Source organism: Pecten maximus, chromosome 7 (genome assembly GCF_902652985.1).
Source record: "Pecten maximus chromosome 7, xPecMax1.1, whole genome shotgun sequence".
In the NCBI taxonomy this organism is placed as follows: domain Eukaryota; kingdom Metazoa; phylum Mollusca; class Bivalvia; order Pectinida; family Pectinidae; genus Pecten; species Pecten maximus.
The window spans coordinates 41,680,084-41,696,896 of NC_047021.1; the positions used below are offsets into that span (position 1 = coordinate 41,680,084).

Below are 16,813 nucleotides of genomic sequence, written 5' to 3' on the forward strand. Positions count from 1 at the left end.
ATGTGTATTTACCTGTAATTATATAATTATACTGTTACCTGTAATTATATATTGTTAAATATAGATACAATTATATAGATGTGTATTTACCTGTAATTATATAATTATACTGTTACCTGTAATTATATATTGTTACCTATAAATGTATAGATGTGTAGTAACATTTAATTTTACAATGTGCAACAGGAAGTTGATTTCTGTAATTAATTTGAAAAGACAGAGATAAACTCCACAAGGCTATTCTTCCGTACTGTATCAGAATTTTCTTTGTCTTATTAACCCTGGACCAGTGTTGACTTTTGCAAAATTTGTACTTAAAGCTTTATTTATTCTCATTATTAAATGTTCAGAGTTAAAGAACCGTCTTGTTTTTATCATTTCTAAGACATTTAATATTTGTGTAATTCACAAAAGATTTTCATTCTAACATGTCTACTGACATCATCTTGATGCCACCTCAACTCTCCAAAAATGGCGGGAATAGCCAATATCTTCAGCGTCAGGTGTCGACATTGTCAGGGTCGGGTGTCGACATTTTCAGGGTCAGGTGTCCACATCGTCAGGGTCAGGTGTCAACATCTTCAGGGTCAGGGTGTCGACATTGTCAGGGTCAGGTGTCGACATTTTCAGGGTCAGGTGTCCACATCGTCAGGGTCAGGTGTCCACATCGTCAGGGTCAGGTGTCCACATCTTCAGGTTCAGGTGTCAACATCTTCAGGTTCAGGTGTCAACATCTTCACGGTCAGGTGTCGACATCTTCACGGTCGGGTGTCGAACATCTTGAGGGTCAGGTGTCATCATCTTCAGGTTCAGGTGTCAACATCGTCAGGTCGGGTGTAAACATCTTTAGGTTCAGGTGTAAACATCTTCAGGTTCGGGTGTCGACATCTTCAGGGTCGGGTGTCCACATCTTCAGGGTCGGGTGTCCACATCTTTAGGGTCGGGTGTCCACATCTTCAGGTTCAGGTGTCCACATCTTCAGGGTCAGGTGTCGACATCTCTAGGGTCAGGTGTCCACATCTTCAGGGTCAGGTGCCAACATCGTCAGGGTCAGGCTCTAGTTGTCCAGTTGGAGCAGTTATTTATCCTGAAAAAGACCTGGAAAGCAACAAAGAAAATTTTGCCAGAAATGCAATTTTCATAAATGGGCTTATTAACAGACATGCACTGTTACTGTTAACATTCATTCTTATCTGTGTATATGGGTAGGCTGATTTCCAGACATGCGCTTGTTTCTGTATAATTATGATACCTTAATGGTTTTGGGTGCAAATAAGCTGTAATCGTTGACAGAGAAAGTTTGTAGATCATCCTTAGTTAAAAATGATAACAATAAGCCATTGTTTATATGTTTTCTTTATTGGTACATGTAGATAATGACAGTAGTGATCCAGTTACAAGGATTAGGCTTCCACAAAACGGAAAGGGAGATAATTTGGGTAAAACGGCTAAACATTTACCTCCAGCCCGGCCATCGTAGATATCTATTACACATACTTGTTCTACCATTCCTACTCTTACAGTATTCAACAAAAAAAATCATAATAATGATTTCTATGATATTCTCAAATAATTCCCTCTAATTATTTTAAAACTGCAAACATTTTTAGTTTCATTGATCTAGGTTATTTGCTTACGGCAGATGGGGACTACTCCCTCCATTTTATGGAGTATTCTAGTTAGAATGGCTGTGAGTCTTGTCTTTCAAGCTGAGACAAAAGTGACAAAAGTGACAACAATCTATGGTTTAACAAGACATACTACACTTTAATTATTATGAAGAGTACATCACAAGCTACTACAATGAGTTACTTTATCTTGGATAGATTTGATACTCTACAATATGGGATAAGTCTCATATAATCTGAAATGTCAGTTTTCCAAAAAATCACATTCATCAAACAATAATCATTTCTTATATAATTTTCCGAATAAAACTTGTGTATTCTCCCATTTTGTCTTGTTTAGGCAAAAAAAAGTGTTCTGTTGCGTCATATTAGACAGGTTTATCTGACCATAATGTTGTGACCAACAAACTGTCAGGTTAATTAATTTGTCATGCCTGGTGTTGACCCCACGACCTTTAGACCTAACGTGCCTGGTGTTGACCCCTGGCCTTTAGACCTTACGTTCCTCGTATTGGCCCCTGACCTTTTAACGCAACGTATCCTCCAAGCAATCCAACAAAAAATAACCACTCCCCATGTATAAATCTACAATGAATATGTCCCGATCAAGTACACGTTATCATATACAGCTATGCCTTCAAATCCTTTTCCTTCCTGCAAACGAGCACGGGTACATGCGCGTGATGAACTATATAGTCGCTAACACTGCCCATGACCGTCCTCCGGAACTTTCCCTGACCTCTGGTCCCTGTCACAATCATTCCCGCCTTTTCTTCTTCAGCAATCTTTACGATTACCTCCCCTGGTTTTCCTGATCCAGTCCGGAATCTTCCTTGGATCTGATTAAACAAACACAACACAAAGTCTATTTGTTTGCCGGGAAATTATACAATAAGACATTGTATTTTCATTAATTTATATCCAATGCAGGTTTAAAATGGATCATGTAAAACAAATTAATGTGATTTATAAATGGTTGTTAGTTTGGATTCCGTTCCCTCCCAATTATTGACCTCTCACCTTGCCCTCGACCTTTGCTCTGTACTTGTCCTCGATGGCCTTGACCTTAACTTCGAGTTCCTGTAGTATTTGTTGTACCACTCCTGGGCCTGTAAAACCATAAATATCGGACGATGTTGTGTACAGATGTCACCGTAGAAACAAGATACGTTAGGGCAAGCTTTAAAAAAGCCCGAGTTTCCTCTGACCATGCCACCAGACTCAGAGATCCGTCAGGCATGCCCTGACACCAGACTTATACATTCAGACAGACAGATGCCTGTCCTAATGTCCAAGTCTACTGTCAGGGTCAGAGGCCTGAAAATTTTCACTTGAAATTGACCTGAATTGACATGCAAATATTTTTCCTGTGTATTAAATGGTCAGTTATGGTTTTGATTTTTATTATTATGTCAGAATTTTTTTTTCAATAGTTGTGTCGTGAGGTGCACATATAGAGCTTATCTTGTGTTGTACTTTTTAATATATCCGAATTGTACTGAACGAAATTGTTGTTTTGTTGATAAATCCTACGCCCATTCCATATGTATATCCCCTCTTGCCTTCCCCATAACCCGTTACTTTTTGTAACGTGTTGAACTAGTGTAGACAATATGCAATATTGGGAAACTTCGGTACTTTCCGTTCCTTTTACGGAAAGTATCGAAGGTTCCCGATCGGGAGATATTGAATAGAAAAAGAAAACGATGAAGGTGAAATACCTACTTGCTAGATGAAGGTCGTACGACTCTGGAACATGTATCAAAACCAGTTGGTCGTTTTCTCGACGAATGTGGTCCATATACCCTGGAAAGAGAATTTTGAAATTTGGAAAGTGGAGCCCAGTTCGTCTAATGTGAACTGTGAACAGTCAACTATTTCGCACCAAAACAACTTTTATCCTTTTTTAAAATTTTATTTCTCTTATTTTATCTTATAAAACAAGAGTACTGAAAACCACATGCAACCGAAAATTGTTAATAGTTTATGTGTATTTGAATTACTATAGTATTGAAAAAAGAGTGATGTCATTTTTACCGAATTTTAACCTTGAACACCGAATGGTGTCATTCTTACCGAGTTCTAATCTAGCCCCTAAAACGTCTGAAAATGTGCTATATACACTAGGGAAGGTTCGAATGTACGTATTCTTCTATAATGAATTGTAGAAATGTAAGAAATCGGAAGATGCATCTAATTAGACACTGAAACGGGGTCATTGCCGTCGGGCCAAAGGTAAGATTTTCAGAAAAATTGCGATTTCTCTGAATCGAAATAGCTTTATATTCTCGACTTCCTGTTTTAGGAAGTGGTGTATTTTCAAACTTGATATTGTAAATCATTCCGGGTACAGTTTAATTTTATCAAATTTATCAATAACTGCACCTTACTGCCGTGAACATAACTGTATATGTTGTATTCTTTCTACCATTAAGTTGGTTTTACACCACAAGTTTATTAATCTTGAAACCTTGAAGTTTATATAATGTTTGCTTCGACGATGAAAAATGGCGAGAAATAATGGATCTTTCCACCAACGAAAAGGTTTCATTCCTACTACCAACTAAAAATCCACTTCTGTCAAAGTTTGAGATTTTTCGAGCCGGTGTTTGTGTAGCAAGATATATTTTACTTTCAATTTCATCATTGTTGAATCATTAGTCAATCAATGTCGCTATGCCACGCCCCGAAATCGGTATTACATGTCAATCAAAATGGCGTGATGTTTCACGAGACGAGTTAATATCTATTGAGCATGCGTGGAATTCTTAAAAGAGTGTCGTCTGCACAAAAAGGTAACCATCTTTAAAAGTTTTGAATCGTCAAAGTTTGAACGAGAAGACGAATAGAAAATGGGTCACTGAAGACATCGAACAACATTCTGCCAAAGAAAAAAGGTAAACTGTTTGAAATTATCATACTTTTGGAAAGAATATAATTATCTTAGTGTTGAAAACAAGTGTTCCGAAGTTCTTCTACATTTTCAAAACGATCTTAATCCGAGTCGAGCTGTCTTTAACGCGAAGGCAATTCTATCTAATTCCAAACGAGTTTGATTCACTAGACTGTCATCCCGCAAATATACGACATACTGGGGTTTATATCAAATGTCGTTTTATAAAAGGGACGCATGTCTCGTGACTCAAACTTTTGGTAATTTTAATTTCAATTACCGGCATTGGAGCTACATTTGTACTTTAATTAACAACACTTCCATTAATATCTAATCATTGAAACTAAAATAGATTAACAGTCCCTTTGTTCCTTACTTTACAATGTATTAATAATTAACCAATTACTTCATCCTGGTTGAGGTGAAGTGTGTGTGCGGGTTTTTTTTTTATCGAAATAAGGGAAAATAGCACGCTAATACCTCTTAAACCGGTCTTGGACACTGTTACACGTATACAAATCTTGGACATATGTGTAAAAAAGAACAAAAAATGAAGGATGTAAAATTTGAGATTATTTCCTGATGTTATTAAGGCCAAGAATCTTTACTGTATTAGATCTAGTGCAGTACGAACTATTAGCAACACATTAGAGCTCTGTAAAGTTTGTAAAGTTATTGAAAACGAAATCCAATTTTTCTATGAATGTCCTTTAGATGATGAAGTTAGAGCAATATATCTCGATAAAATGAAATAAAATATGCCAGAAGATGAAAATCTGATTATCATTTTGTCAGTTGATAACTCCTGAGATTATACAAAGAACTTCATAAAACAGTCATTAGAACAGAGGAGAGTGGACTTGCATCCTGTATAATCTAATACTCTGCTTATATTAATGTTGAACCGTTTTGTATGCTTGTATTTTATATGTATTGTCATCGAATTACTAATATGTTATCAGAATTGTGCAATAAACAATTTCACTGAATTGAATCTGCCGTGTCTTTGTGCACGGAATACAGCATCGTCGGGAATCTGGCGTGCAGAAAAAAGCATTGGAGCCCTTAGTTACGAACTTCCGCATGCATGCCATCGTTTGTCAGCAGTGTTGGATGCTGATTGCCGAACTAGAGCAAATGTGTGTTTAGCAGAACTGTGAAAATGGCATGTGTTGAGCTCAACAGAAAGTTGAAACGTAAGCCCTACATGTGAACGTCTTCAATGGTGTAATTGGTGGTCATCGATTTGTCATCACGTAGTTCTTTACGATAATTGATCGTATTTGATAAACGCTTTTCATTCTCCCAACTCCCGTGTCCTGTTTATCATTATATATCTGACTTTATGTATTTTACCATGTTGTACAAGTTCCCGTCAGACCCAGGAGTTGTATCGATCTAACCTCACCTTGGCTTTGTCATTGCCGCGGCGGGGTAAGGTTACTTCAAGTTTATGTGCCTATCCGGCTGTTAGTCGGCTGCGATATCGCAGCTTCTTCAAATCGATATAGGTACCGTTTTGCATTTTATGATCAACGCACGAGTCAACTGATTAAACATAATTATGTTATATAAACATATACAGTCGTTTCGAATTTAAATGGGAAATGTTTACGATCGAGAACAGAAAAAATCCAACTCGTGTCGAACTACCATAGCATTACATGTGACCTTTTGACCTTCTGTTGTAGATTACCGTCGATGTACAAGTAATTACACAAATATCATGTCAGTTTCATCAATATCATTAAACTCTCTCTTCCAGACCAAATTAACACGTCTGCCTCAGGGAAAATGGAGCAGTACACCGGGCGATGTTTGCACCTAAGGTTGAGCACGAGATGCTTCAGATTAATCTAAATCTGTGATGGGAGAGATAAATATCCATCAGAGCCCACAGCAGTAGTAGCGATACATTCTTCGCGCCATGGTGCATCATTGTTCGTGACTGTAATTTAGGCATAAGGTTATGACTACGGTATAACTTTGTCATTGGGACTTTGTCTGCAGGATAGAAACATTGCAGATGCATTTTCCCTCTCCCCGAATCGTTTTAGGAGGGTCCGGGACATAATCCCTCGATAAAAAAATTGAATGTGGATTCTCTCTGTTGCGATTTCCTGTGTTCTGAGAGCAAAACAAACTTCCTTGTTTTCATTTTGTTTTGAAACTGGATTTTTTTCATATTTTTAACAAAATGCATATTTCAAATTGAAATAGCCATCATTCATTGATGAATTCCGATAAACTCTAAAAAAAAAATGTATCAATCAGGATATAAGATTCACGCCCTGGAAGACCATGCGCGCTATGATGGATACGGACCATTAAGAGTGTTTCGTATAAAAACTTAGTTGTTTCGCAATTGTAAAAATGAATGACATGGACATACCCCGACATGTGTAACACCACTAGACGTTTTCGGTACGTCATGTTGTGGTGTAACTTTTATTAAATTTTGATCCAACCTGACGCCCAATAATTATGAGTGGGTATTGCAATCAATTTTCATGTTGCAATATATTGCAATATTTCAAGGGATATTGCGATATATCACGATGTATTGTATTTCGGTAAATTTGAATGAATTTTGAAGAACAAACGGATAAAACACGAACCATAAGAGAAACAATTGCTTGGTTTAATTCAGTGATGTACCAAACACTGCCTTATTTTGATGTCATACATACACCCAAAAGTATAACACATCCAGCAAGTTAACAAATATGTATAACACATCCAGCAAGTTAAATCGAGGTTTAGATAGAAAATTATCAGTGCAATGTTCCAAATTCTGCTATTAAAACCCCTGAAATAGTTAAGAAATTTGCTGCAATATATTTCGACACTGAAGATCATATTGCAATATAGACATGTCTATTGTCACAGAAAAATATTGCAATATTATATTGCCTTTCGCAATATTATTGCCCACTTCTACCAATGATGTATAACAGATATGTACACATACACCTAGACTTCAGCAAATTCTCAAGTCCCCTTGACATTGCTGTTGTTTTGGTTAACCGGTCTCTCTCTCTATCCTGATGGATTCCGACTAGATGAGGTAGAGTGATTCCGTCGCGGCAATTTTCTCTCCTAAGTCCGTAATATCCATTCTGTCACGATTTACAGTCAACATTGTAAATATTCATTGTTTTATTACAATTTTAAATGAGAGTTTTAATCCACGTATGAATAAATGTATGTATGCTGATTGGTATTGCTGTCCTTCTAAGGCACAGACTCTCAGTAACGATAACTATTGAATCATTATATACAGTCTGTAATATTCCTCCGTCTCGGTACATACAGAAGGTGCATTAACCATAAATGTTACACTTAATGTCGTCTTAGGATGGAGATCTTTGTTTTCTTCGACAATAAATATTCCATAATGTTGCGGACAATATATATACAGTGTACTGTATTTGATACCGAAGCAGGCTGCATATTAACAATATACCAAAAACAGTTGTCAGTTACAAATATACAATATTTTGTAACTGAACCAGAAAAAAAAAGGAAAAAAAAAACAGATACCAAAGCAGTAAAGATGTTTCTTACGAAAACAGCGCAGTGTAAAATGAATACATGTATATTACATACAATGCCTTAGATACCGAAACAGAAAGAAAAAATAGAAAGGAAAAAAAAAAAAAAAAAAACACGAAACAAAACACACAAAGTAGAACCTGGACGTGTTAAATAATCCGTAATTTTAACTGAAGATTGAAACAAGACCAAAATATGAACAAAACATTGATTTAAACATTTGAAAAAGAATCAGACCAGGTGTTCCGGAATAGTAAGTACCTTCTGTTAAGCAAATCTTAAGACCGGAAAACGGATGAAGTTAGTACCTTCAATTATATGTTGACGTGTTGTATTTTATCCAGTTTTATCGGGAGCTTGTGATATTACTGCTGCTGTTTTGTGCTAGACATCATAATCATAGTCCTCACTTTGTGAAAAGTTTGTTACGTTGACATTTATTTTTCGAATTAACTGTCCGCGATACTGCGCTACATGTAGTGTCGACATCTATACCATTATCTTGGGAATATTTGAGGAGCATATTGTATAATAAAGAAAATTAAAATTGATAACCACGTTTGGTAACTATAACGTGTGAGTTCTAATCAATACAGAATCGGGCCTAGTGTGTTGTAGCGCAGAAATAATTTCTCATTAATATCTCTGTTGAGACAAGCAGTTTCTGGAAAGCTTTCCAAGTCGCTAGCTGTTAAACTGCTATACAGTCTTTTCAACTGAATATCCGCGTAAGATTCCGAGATGGATGGAGTTATCACCAGTTTATCGAACAGTAATGTTTTCCAATGTCAAAGGCAATTAATCGTCATTATAAAATGCTCGATTTGATACTGCGATGTTCATAAAGTTATAGCTGTCGTGCCAAGATTACGAATATCGATTTGAAAGCACGCATGTTTATACCAGACATTTTCTGTGTTGAGAATGTATGCATTAAACTAGTGATTTGTGCAGGAATTAATATCTACCTTACATATTTATCACGCGATTCCCTTTAAAAAGAAAAAAAAGCCGTGGTACCAGACCGGGCCTAGCATATATATATAGCTACTTCATTATGTTGACAAACCGGATCGTCCAATTTTAAATCTTGACGGAGCTGCCCACAGTGAATTGTGATAGACTATAACAGCCCATCTATCATATAGGTTGCAATGTATTGTTCATCCCACGTGACAACAGCAATACTCATCGGTGTATTTAAGTGACAACATTAGTACTTACGAGTGCCTTAAGGCGACAACAGCAGTACGCATGGTTGTCTTTTAATTGGTACAACAGTACTCTCGGGAGTCTTTGCGTGACAACAGAAGTACTCACGGTTGTCGTTGGGTGACAATAGCAGTACTATCGTTTGCCTTTGGGTGACAACAGCACTACTTACGATTGTCTTTGAGTGACAACAGCACTACTTATGGTTGTCTTTGGGGGACAACAGCAGTACTCAGTTGCCTTTGGGTGACAACAGCAGTACTCACGGTTGTCTTTTGGTGACAACAGCAGTACTCATCGGTGTCTTTGGGTGACAACAGCAGTACTCATGGTTGTCTTTTGGTGACAACAGCAGTACTCATCGGTGTCTTTGGGTGACAACAGCAGTACTCATCGGTGTATTTGGGTGACAACAGCAGTACTCATCGGTGTATTTGGGTGACAACAGCAGTACTCATCGGTGTCTTTTGGTGACAACAGCAGTACTCATCGGTGTCTTTTGGTGACAACAGCAGTACTCATCGGTGTCTTTTGGTGACAACAGCAGTACTCATGGTTGTCTTTTGGTGACAACAGCAGTACTCATCGGTGTCTTTGGGTGACAACAGCAGTACTCATCGGTGTATTTGGGTGACAACAGCAGTACTCATCGGTGTATTTGGGTGACAACAGCAGTACTTATCGGTGTATTTGGGTGACAACAGCAGTACTCATCTGTGTATTTGGGTGACAACAGCAGTACTCATCGGTGTCTTTGGGTGACAACAGCAGTACTCATGGGTGTCTAGGCGACAACAGCAGTATCCGTGGGTGTCTTTTTGTGACAACAGCAGTACTCATAAGTGTCTTTAGGCGACAACAGCAGTACTCACGGGTGTATTATGGTGACAAGAGCAGTACTCATAGTTGTCTTTGGGCGACAATAACAACATTGTTTTGGTTGTTCTCGAACATATGAAAAAGGTTAGCTTTCATATGAGAGACAGATCGCGAGACATGGTCCTGGGTTGAAAAATAGATTATTAGGTCAAATGACGTAACAATGTCCATATCATGCATTTAATGACGTCATAAAATTTAATGAAATTAGTGACATCATAGTTTTGATAAATAATAATACGGCATTCAACAGTGATATGCAGAAAGTTTATCTTGGGTATTTTATGAATATTAATGAATACCCACCCCCAACCCCTACAACTTTGATTGAAGTATTATAGCAACATGAAGAACCGTCTCAAAACGACATCTTGTTTAATTTGAAGTAGTTTGTAATTTAGCAATTTCCATTGCAGTAATTGCAATGCCAAAAAGCAATCACAACGTCATGACCAATTCCTTCAAGTCTCGCCAACTCCGTTAGGCCTCAGAATTGGAATTATCCGGCCTTGATGGAATTGGTCTAGACGTTGAAAATACACGCTAAATAAACCTTTGAAAAGTAATGGGAATGATGTTTGACTTAGCGTTAGAAATCAAATAAGGCATGGCTGATTCCATCAACATCATGACCACATTAAAAATACATTGTGTAAACACTCCTCAATATAGATAGCAAATTGCAGATTTTATTGTAGATTTTATTATCAATAATGCAGTGAATGGTAAGTCATCAAATCGAAATTCCAAATCTGTCTACACGAACTACTGAATCAACTGGTCATGTATAAAATGAACCTGTTCAATACGGTATCCTATTACAAGATAGTATAGTATTCCTTATATTAAATGATTTTCATGAATGAACCATAATTTGACGTGAAAAGCATGGAAATCACTTTACAAATTTGTTGCGAATCGGATGTCTTGAAATTTGTGACAAGGATTGTATTTAGTAGCATAAGGCCTAACAAAATGCCCAGAAGCATTAATCACGGTTTACACACAGGGGTTCGTTACAAATAGTATATATAATTCGTATATGTACGTCCCATCTCATATACCATGTGTAATTAACCCGTGGTTTACACGGTGGTGATTTGACTCTACATCACGGCAGTATTATCACAGGGACACATCCCGACCTACGGTCTTCATACGAATATATACATTATGGACTAGGGGTTGATAATTTGTACCAAGATCTTGTGAGTAATAAATCACAACAAAATATCTCACAAACTTAAGGTGGTCGATCAATCCGTTGGAGCACAATTACATATCGAACGGTCTTTACAAGTTCATGTATTACTAAATACTCAACTAGTAATTGCCAGTGTTCAAACAATTAATGAGATGAAATGTAGACGTGACTAGATTTTAATAAACTATTTGACAAGATTACACTTACCACAGAACAGATTTCGTCCTTAACAATAATCTCCAAAAATAAATAAAAAAAAACACTTCAAGAATAAGGATCCAACCACTGGCGCCTACCATTGTTTATTGGTTCTACGTATAAATTGTCTTTTAATGTCCTCCCCATCCTCTTAATGACTCTCTGTGTGTTTGTCTATAGATATACTTTATCAAGCTAAACTTCATAATCCCCTATGGGTTTATTTTCATTGTATTTCCTTCCACTCTGCTCATGCAGTCATGTCAATAATCCAGTAAAGAATGTAATAAACATCTAAAATAGAACGTGAACCCAATATACCATCATCAGGGCATATATTCTATCATTCAACATAATTTTGTATGTCATAATTTATATATTAGGAAAAGACAGAGGCTTTAATCCTTTACAAGATAGACTGTCATTTTACTGTTCAGTCCCAAAATCGAACATTCACACCTTAAAACAAAGAGCGTATAAATTAATTTCCATAAATTTAAACTATCAAAATCAGTAGAGAAATAACGAAAACAATTTTAATTATCAAAATCCAAGGTGGCTGCCTGTCCACTCCATGGAAAAAGCGGAACTTACATGAAATTTACTTTTGAGAATGACCTATAGGAACTTTCGGAGAAATAGCGAAAATAAGCCTCCCCCTGTCAAAACTCGAAATGGCGGCCTTTCGACCATTTAGTTTTTTCATTAGTCTCAGAATCAAATGGACATGGGCTTAAAGAGAACATGCATATTATTAAACTTTGGAAAGATCATTCTGGTAACGGCAAGGATTGTTGACGGACCAAGGACAAAATGCGATTTGAACAGCTTACCATCTATATATGGTGAGGTGAAATTGATAGTATCTGTAGATAGCTCTGTCAATCTCCCTACAATCCAACGTCTTCACATTTAACCATTTCCTAAAGTATCTGGCGTCAACAGGGCGTTCGCTTAGGGGAATCATCAGCGGCGGAAACAGTCAGCCATTGTCACGCGACTAACAGGCCAGCGTGTTTTATCCAACACTGAATACAATAAACCAAGTATTTGATGTGCACAGAATTGATGTTTGTTTAGAACATCAGGTTTCGTTATTATGTCGGTATTCTTTGTTGCTAACACATTTTATAAATTTCATTTAGAACTTGAATGGTACCAACTTAAAGGGCTGAATAGGGCGGGTACATCTCGACACGACACCTCTCCGGCGCGGATCCAGGAATTTGAAAAGGAGGAGGGGGGGTGCAGGAATTTTTTTTTGGCGACGGGTCTGAGGGCTAAAATTTCGGAAAATGCTTTTGATATGAAACGTAACTGGAGTTCTGTACGTGCTATCTATCATACCTGACTGGGTTGTAGCATCAGGAATTCTCATCTCAACAGTCCATATAAAGTATGTATTTTGATGCATATGATACATATACGACCCTAGCGTTGGAAGTAATTGTAGCAAGTCTCTTTGGGTTGTAGGGGACTGTAAGATATGGTGGGGGTGACATTTTCATCCTTCCGATCGGAAGGGAGCATTGTAGCGCCGTCGTCCTCTCGTCATTCTGTCCGTCGGAATCGCAATTTCCAAGCAATACCTAAAGGGGGCCAATCAAACCCAAACTTCAGTTTTTTTATAGGGGAGTGCTTTCTTGGGATTTCTTTTCAGTTCAAAACATCAAAGGTCATAGTCACTTTTTTAACAATTAAACTAAGTTTCTGGACAATAAGTTCAAAGTGTATCGATCAATCTCAAACTTCGCATACTGCCTTCATATTGAAAGTGCTTGTGTTTTCAAATAAAAACGGAGGTCAGATGAAAGAGTAACCATTATTTAAATTGGCAAAACAGTTTCTGGACAATGAACCCGATCGTTCAGTGGTAACTTGTGAATTCCTTAGATTTGGCACAGCAATATCTTGTTAATTTTTTGGATTCAGAACTGTGATAACTTTTTAATTTCCTAGATTTGGCACGCTAAAATATACCCCAAAGCTAGATTTAGGCCCATGAAGAAATGTTTTTAGTCCTGAAGCAGTGGTCAAATGATTAGTTTTGTCTGGCAATAACCATACTTGTAGCTTGTTAAAATCCAGTTACTTCGTTCCAAAATATTCTAGTTCCATTCGACTGGACCCAGTCAATGCAGCGACTCGCGCATATAGGAGACCATATACATGTACATCTATAACTGCCTATTGTCACTAATGCGGTTTAGAAATTAAGATAATTTTATTCATCTCGAGCCTTCCTTCATTGGCACAGGGACTCGGCATAATTTCCAAATACATAGTCCATTAACATGCAAGGCTGGGATTTACGTGTTCGTGAGTACAATGAGCACAGGGGCGTAATACATGTCCCGACCCCACGGCCCGTATGACTACTTTGCGGTATGGGATAATTTTACACTATTCTTCGAAAAAAATACGTCAATACAACATCTGGTTCTGGAAGTGTTGTGTCGATCTCTGGTGCTCTGCACACAAGTGATGATCAATAATTCTACTATCCACAACACGGCTACAGCATTGGCATGGCTCGTTGTAATCAGCAGGTTCGGAAAAAGGGGACCTTCAATTTTCATTTTACGGAAAGAAATCAACTAATCATTTAAATTGATAAATGTGTTCGCCGTTATAAATCATTCATCAGATGCACGGTAACGTTAGGATAATTTCACTGATATTCACGGTACATTACACAATTCCATGTCGATGTATTCATGTTGTTTTACCTCCAATCTCAAGCATTGTTAGCTTGTTTTTATCAAAATTCGAATTTGTAATTTTCATAAAGCTAAAATCAGTTTGTATGGCTTAATATCACATCTATAGTATGTTCATAAAAGGTTTTTTAAACAACTGTTAGCACGGACTCATTACAACTGATGGTGCATTAAACAGTTGAAGGCTGGTAATTCAGTCTGATTTCAGACAAGAAAAGAGGCTGCTCGTTTCCCCTAATACCGATACCGTGGTTAGAGTTTAGGCTCGTATCATCTTAAGGTCAGACATACGCCTATCTATTGATCCTATATTAACCTTGATAACGGCGCGAGAAACATTTATAATGATGCAGCCTCTGGAGGTAAATGTAAACAAGACTCACTGTGGCGAATATTAAAACAAATATAATATCTGCAAACAATTCACAAACATGCTGCAATGTGTATCTGTATACTTACAGTCAAACGCCTGCTCGGCGTAAGGACTCCCGTCGATGGCGATCGCCACTACCCTCGTGTTGTCCGATTCAGCCATGTTTTGTGCACGATAGGTGGACAGCAATGACCGTTAGCGATGTGATTTGCCGGCAGCAGTGCTGTGTTAATATTACAGTAATGTTACTCTCGTAAGGCTTGGCGTGTTCACTAGAGAATTATAGTCGGTCAGAGTCAGACATGATGCGAGCGGTAACTGGTACGGCTCGCTATCGCATTGATTATATATACGTCCCAAATTTTATGTGGATACAGATAGGAGATGTCTGTCCATAAAATATTTTATGAATATGTATTTTTGACACAGAAGACTGGTATAAAGAAGTTTCAATACACATTCAAAGGCCAAGGGTTTACGGGAGTGGAACCCTTGCAATGCGAGGTGCGTTTATTCAACAGGCCACGAACGGATATACATGTACTAATATATCTGTATCAGATATTTCTAAATATCATATTTTTAGATTCAACAAAAGTTTCTTGATGAAGCGAATTTCAACTAATAGAACAGTCGCCACGTGCACATTGATATAGATGCAACTGGGCGATAGATAAAAAGACATATCTTTCTCCCCGAAAAATTCCAAAAAAGTTTATATACTGGAAGGCTTCCTGGATAATCATCTAAATGAATGACGTAACGCTATAAGTATAATGTGTTAGTTTCCGAGTCGGCGTGAGTCGGTATGAAAAGTGTTATTGCTTCATGTAAATTAACATGGCGCCAAAATGACACAGGTCACCATCGTGTTTCATTCATGGTCTTGTCCTTTGAACTTTTCATGTTTCAAACTTCTCAATTTGTCTTGAATGACCCTGAATGTCTTCCGGGTCGGTCCGATCGCCACCTTGAACAGCTTCTTCAATTCGACTGGCGCCATTTAGCTGAAAATTTGTGGGGTAAGTATAAAAGAAAGAAGCTCACAAGGTGTTGTTATTTTTCGACATCATCAGAATTGTGAACATGGCAGACGTGGCAGTCATAGCGGCCCATTCCGTAACAAGATTGCATAACTAGAACGTGCACGTACGTGTTTACATTGTATCCAGAATCTTGGTATTCAATGCGTCAGTTTCGGCACAGGTTTTCTAAAAGTAGAAAAAATGAGTTGCGTGTTCCACAAGGAACTAGTCACACGATGGTACATTTGTTTACACGAGAACAGTACGGGTTGGGAGTGGGGAATTAGAAAGACATTACCTTTATAAACGTGAATACGGGATTAATTGTTATCAGTTTAGACGAGAATATATCGTCCCTTATTTTAAACATGCTAAAAATGCGGTATCGGATGACCTGATCAGAGTAGAACAGAGCAGAACTGATCCCGAATGTATAACGTGATACAGGCAGACAGTCATGCCTACGAATACTGATGTGTTTTTTCTTCTTCATGCAACATGTCTATCCTTCTGACGGTCTGTCTCTTTCAGATGGAGCAAGCGTTTATTGTTTAGAAAATCATAGCTATTCATATATTCCGAATGAAATGTCCTTTGGGGGGCGGGGGGCACGTCCAACCGCATGTACCTACAGAGATAGGACGCTCGTCATTAATTGAGTCACAGGCACCTGTGATCGAGTCCATTTGTTTAGGTGCAAAATACCAACGCAATTCAGAGACAAAACCATCCCGTAGGATGACTGCCCAACGCGTGTCGCGGGACGGGAAAATACGCCCGTTCTGCAGTCCCATATCAATAATGAAATGCATTATTGTATTGGGTGCAAGATCAGCTGTCTAAATAAGATGTCACTGATTAAGTACAATTTCATGCCATAACAAAATGTAAAATTTTGAAAGAAATTGGATGAAAATTGAAGGTGAGAATATAGAGATACACATGCAAGGGCAATAACTTTAGGAAAAAATAGTCAAATCAAAATGTCACTCAGAATAACAACACTATATATGAAGCTGTCAACAAAAAGCCCAATGGGCCTGCATCACTCGCATGTAACATGTATTTACTTTGATGATTCTCTGCCTTTGTGGTAAATCAAGTGAAGAAAAAATGACCCCTGTAA

General features: G+C 37.7%; 1 protein-coding gene across 3 annotated transcripts; it reads right to left on the reverse strand.

The window, feature by feature from the left end:
* Nucleotides 1-1,340: 1,340 nt before the first annotated feature.
* LOC117330869 (universal stress protein in QAH/OAS sulfhydrylase 3'region-like) lies at nt 1,341-14,998 on the reverse strand. 3 transcript variants are annotated; one of them, XM_033889413.1, is made up of 4 exons: nt 14,749-14,998; nt 3,354-3,434; nt 2,649-2,737; nt 1,341-2,467 (listed from the first exon to the last, which is right to left on the reverse strand). In XM_033889413.1, exons 1-4 carry the CDS (start codon nt 14,822-14,824, stop codon nt 2,258-2,260), a joined length of 456 nt encoding a protein of 151 aa, XP_033745304.1. In that variant the 5' UTR covers nt 14,825-14,998; the 3' UTR covers nt 1,341-2,257. The 3 variants fall into 3 exon arrangements, with proteins under 3 accessions (XP_033745304.1, XP_033745306.1, XP_033745307.1); XM_033889415.1 differs by lacking the exon at nt 14,749-14,998 and adding an exon at nt 5,930-5,983; XM_033889416.1 differs by lacking the exon at nt 14,749-14,998 and adding an exon at nt 5,878-5,897.
* Between the last annotated feature and the right edge of the window lie 1,815 nt (nt 14,999-16,813).

Excerpts from the sequence above, each read along its gene's own strand:
- LOC117330869 (XM_033889413.1), bottom strand. The coding sequence starts at position 14,824 with ATGGCTGAATCGGACAACACGAGGGTAGTGGCGATCGCCATCGACGGG. Across the intron at positions 3,435-14,748 it reads CGCCGAGCAGGCGTTTGACT|GGTATATGGACCACATTCGT; the intron begins GTAAGTATACAG and ends TTCTCTTTCCAG. Across the intron at positions 2,738-3,353 it reads GTACGACCTTCATCTAGCAA|GCCCAGGAGTGGTACAACAA; the intron begins GTAGGTATTTCA and ends ATGGTTTTACAG.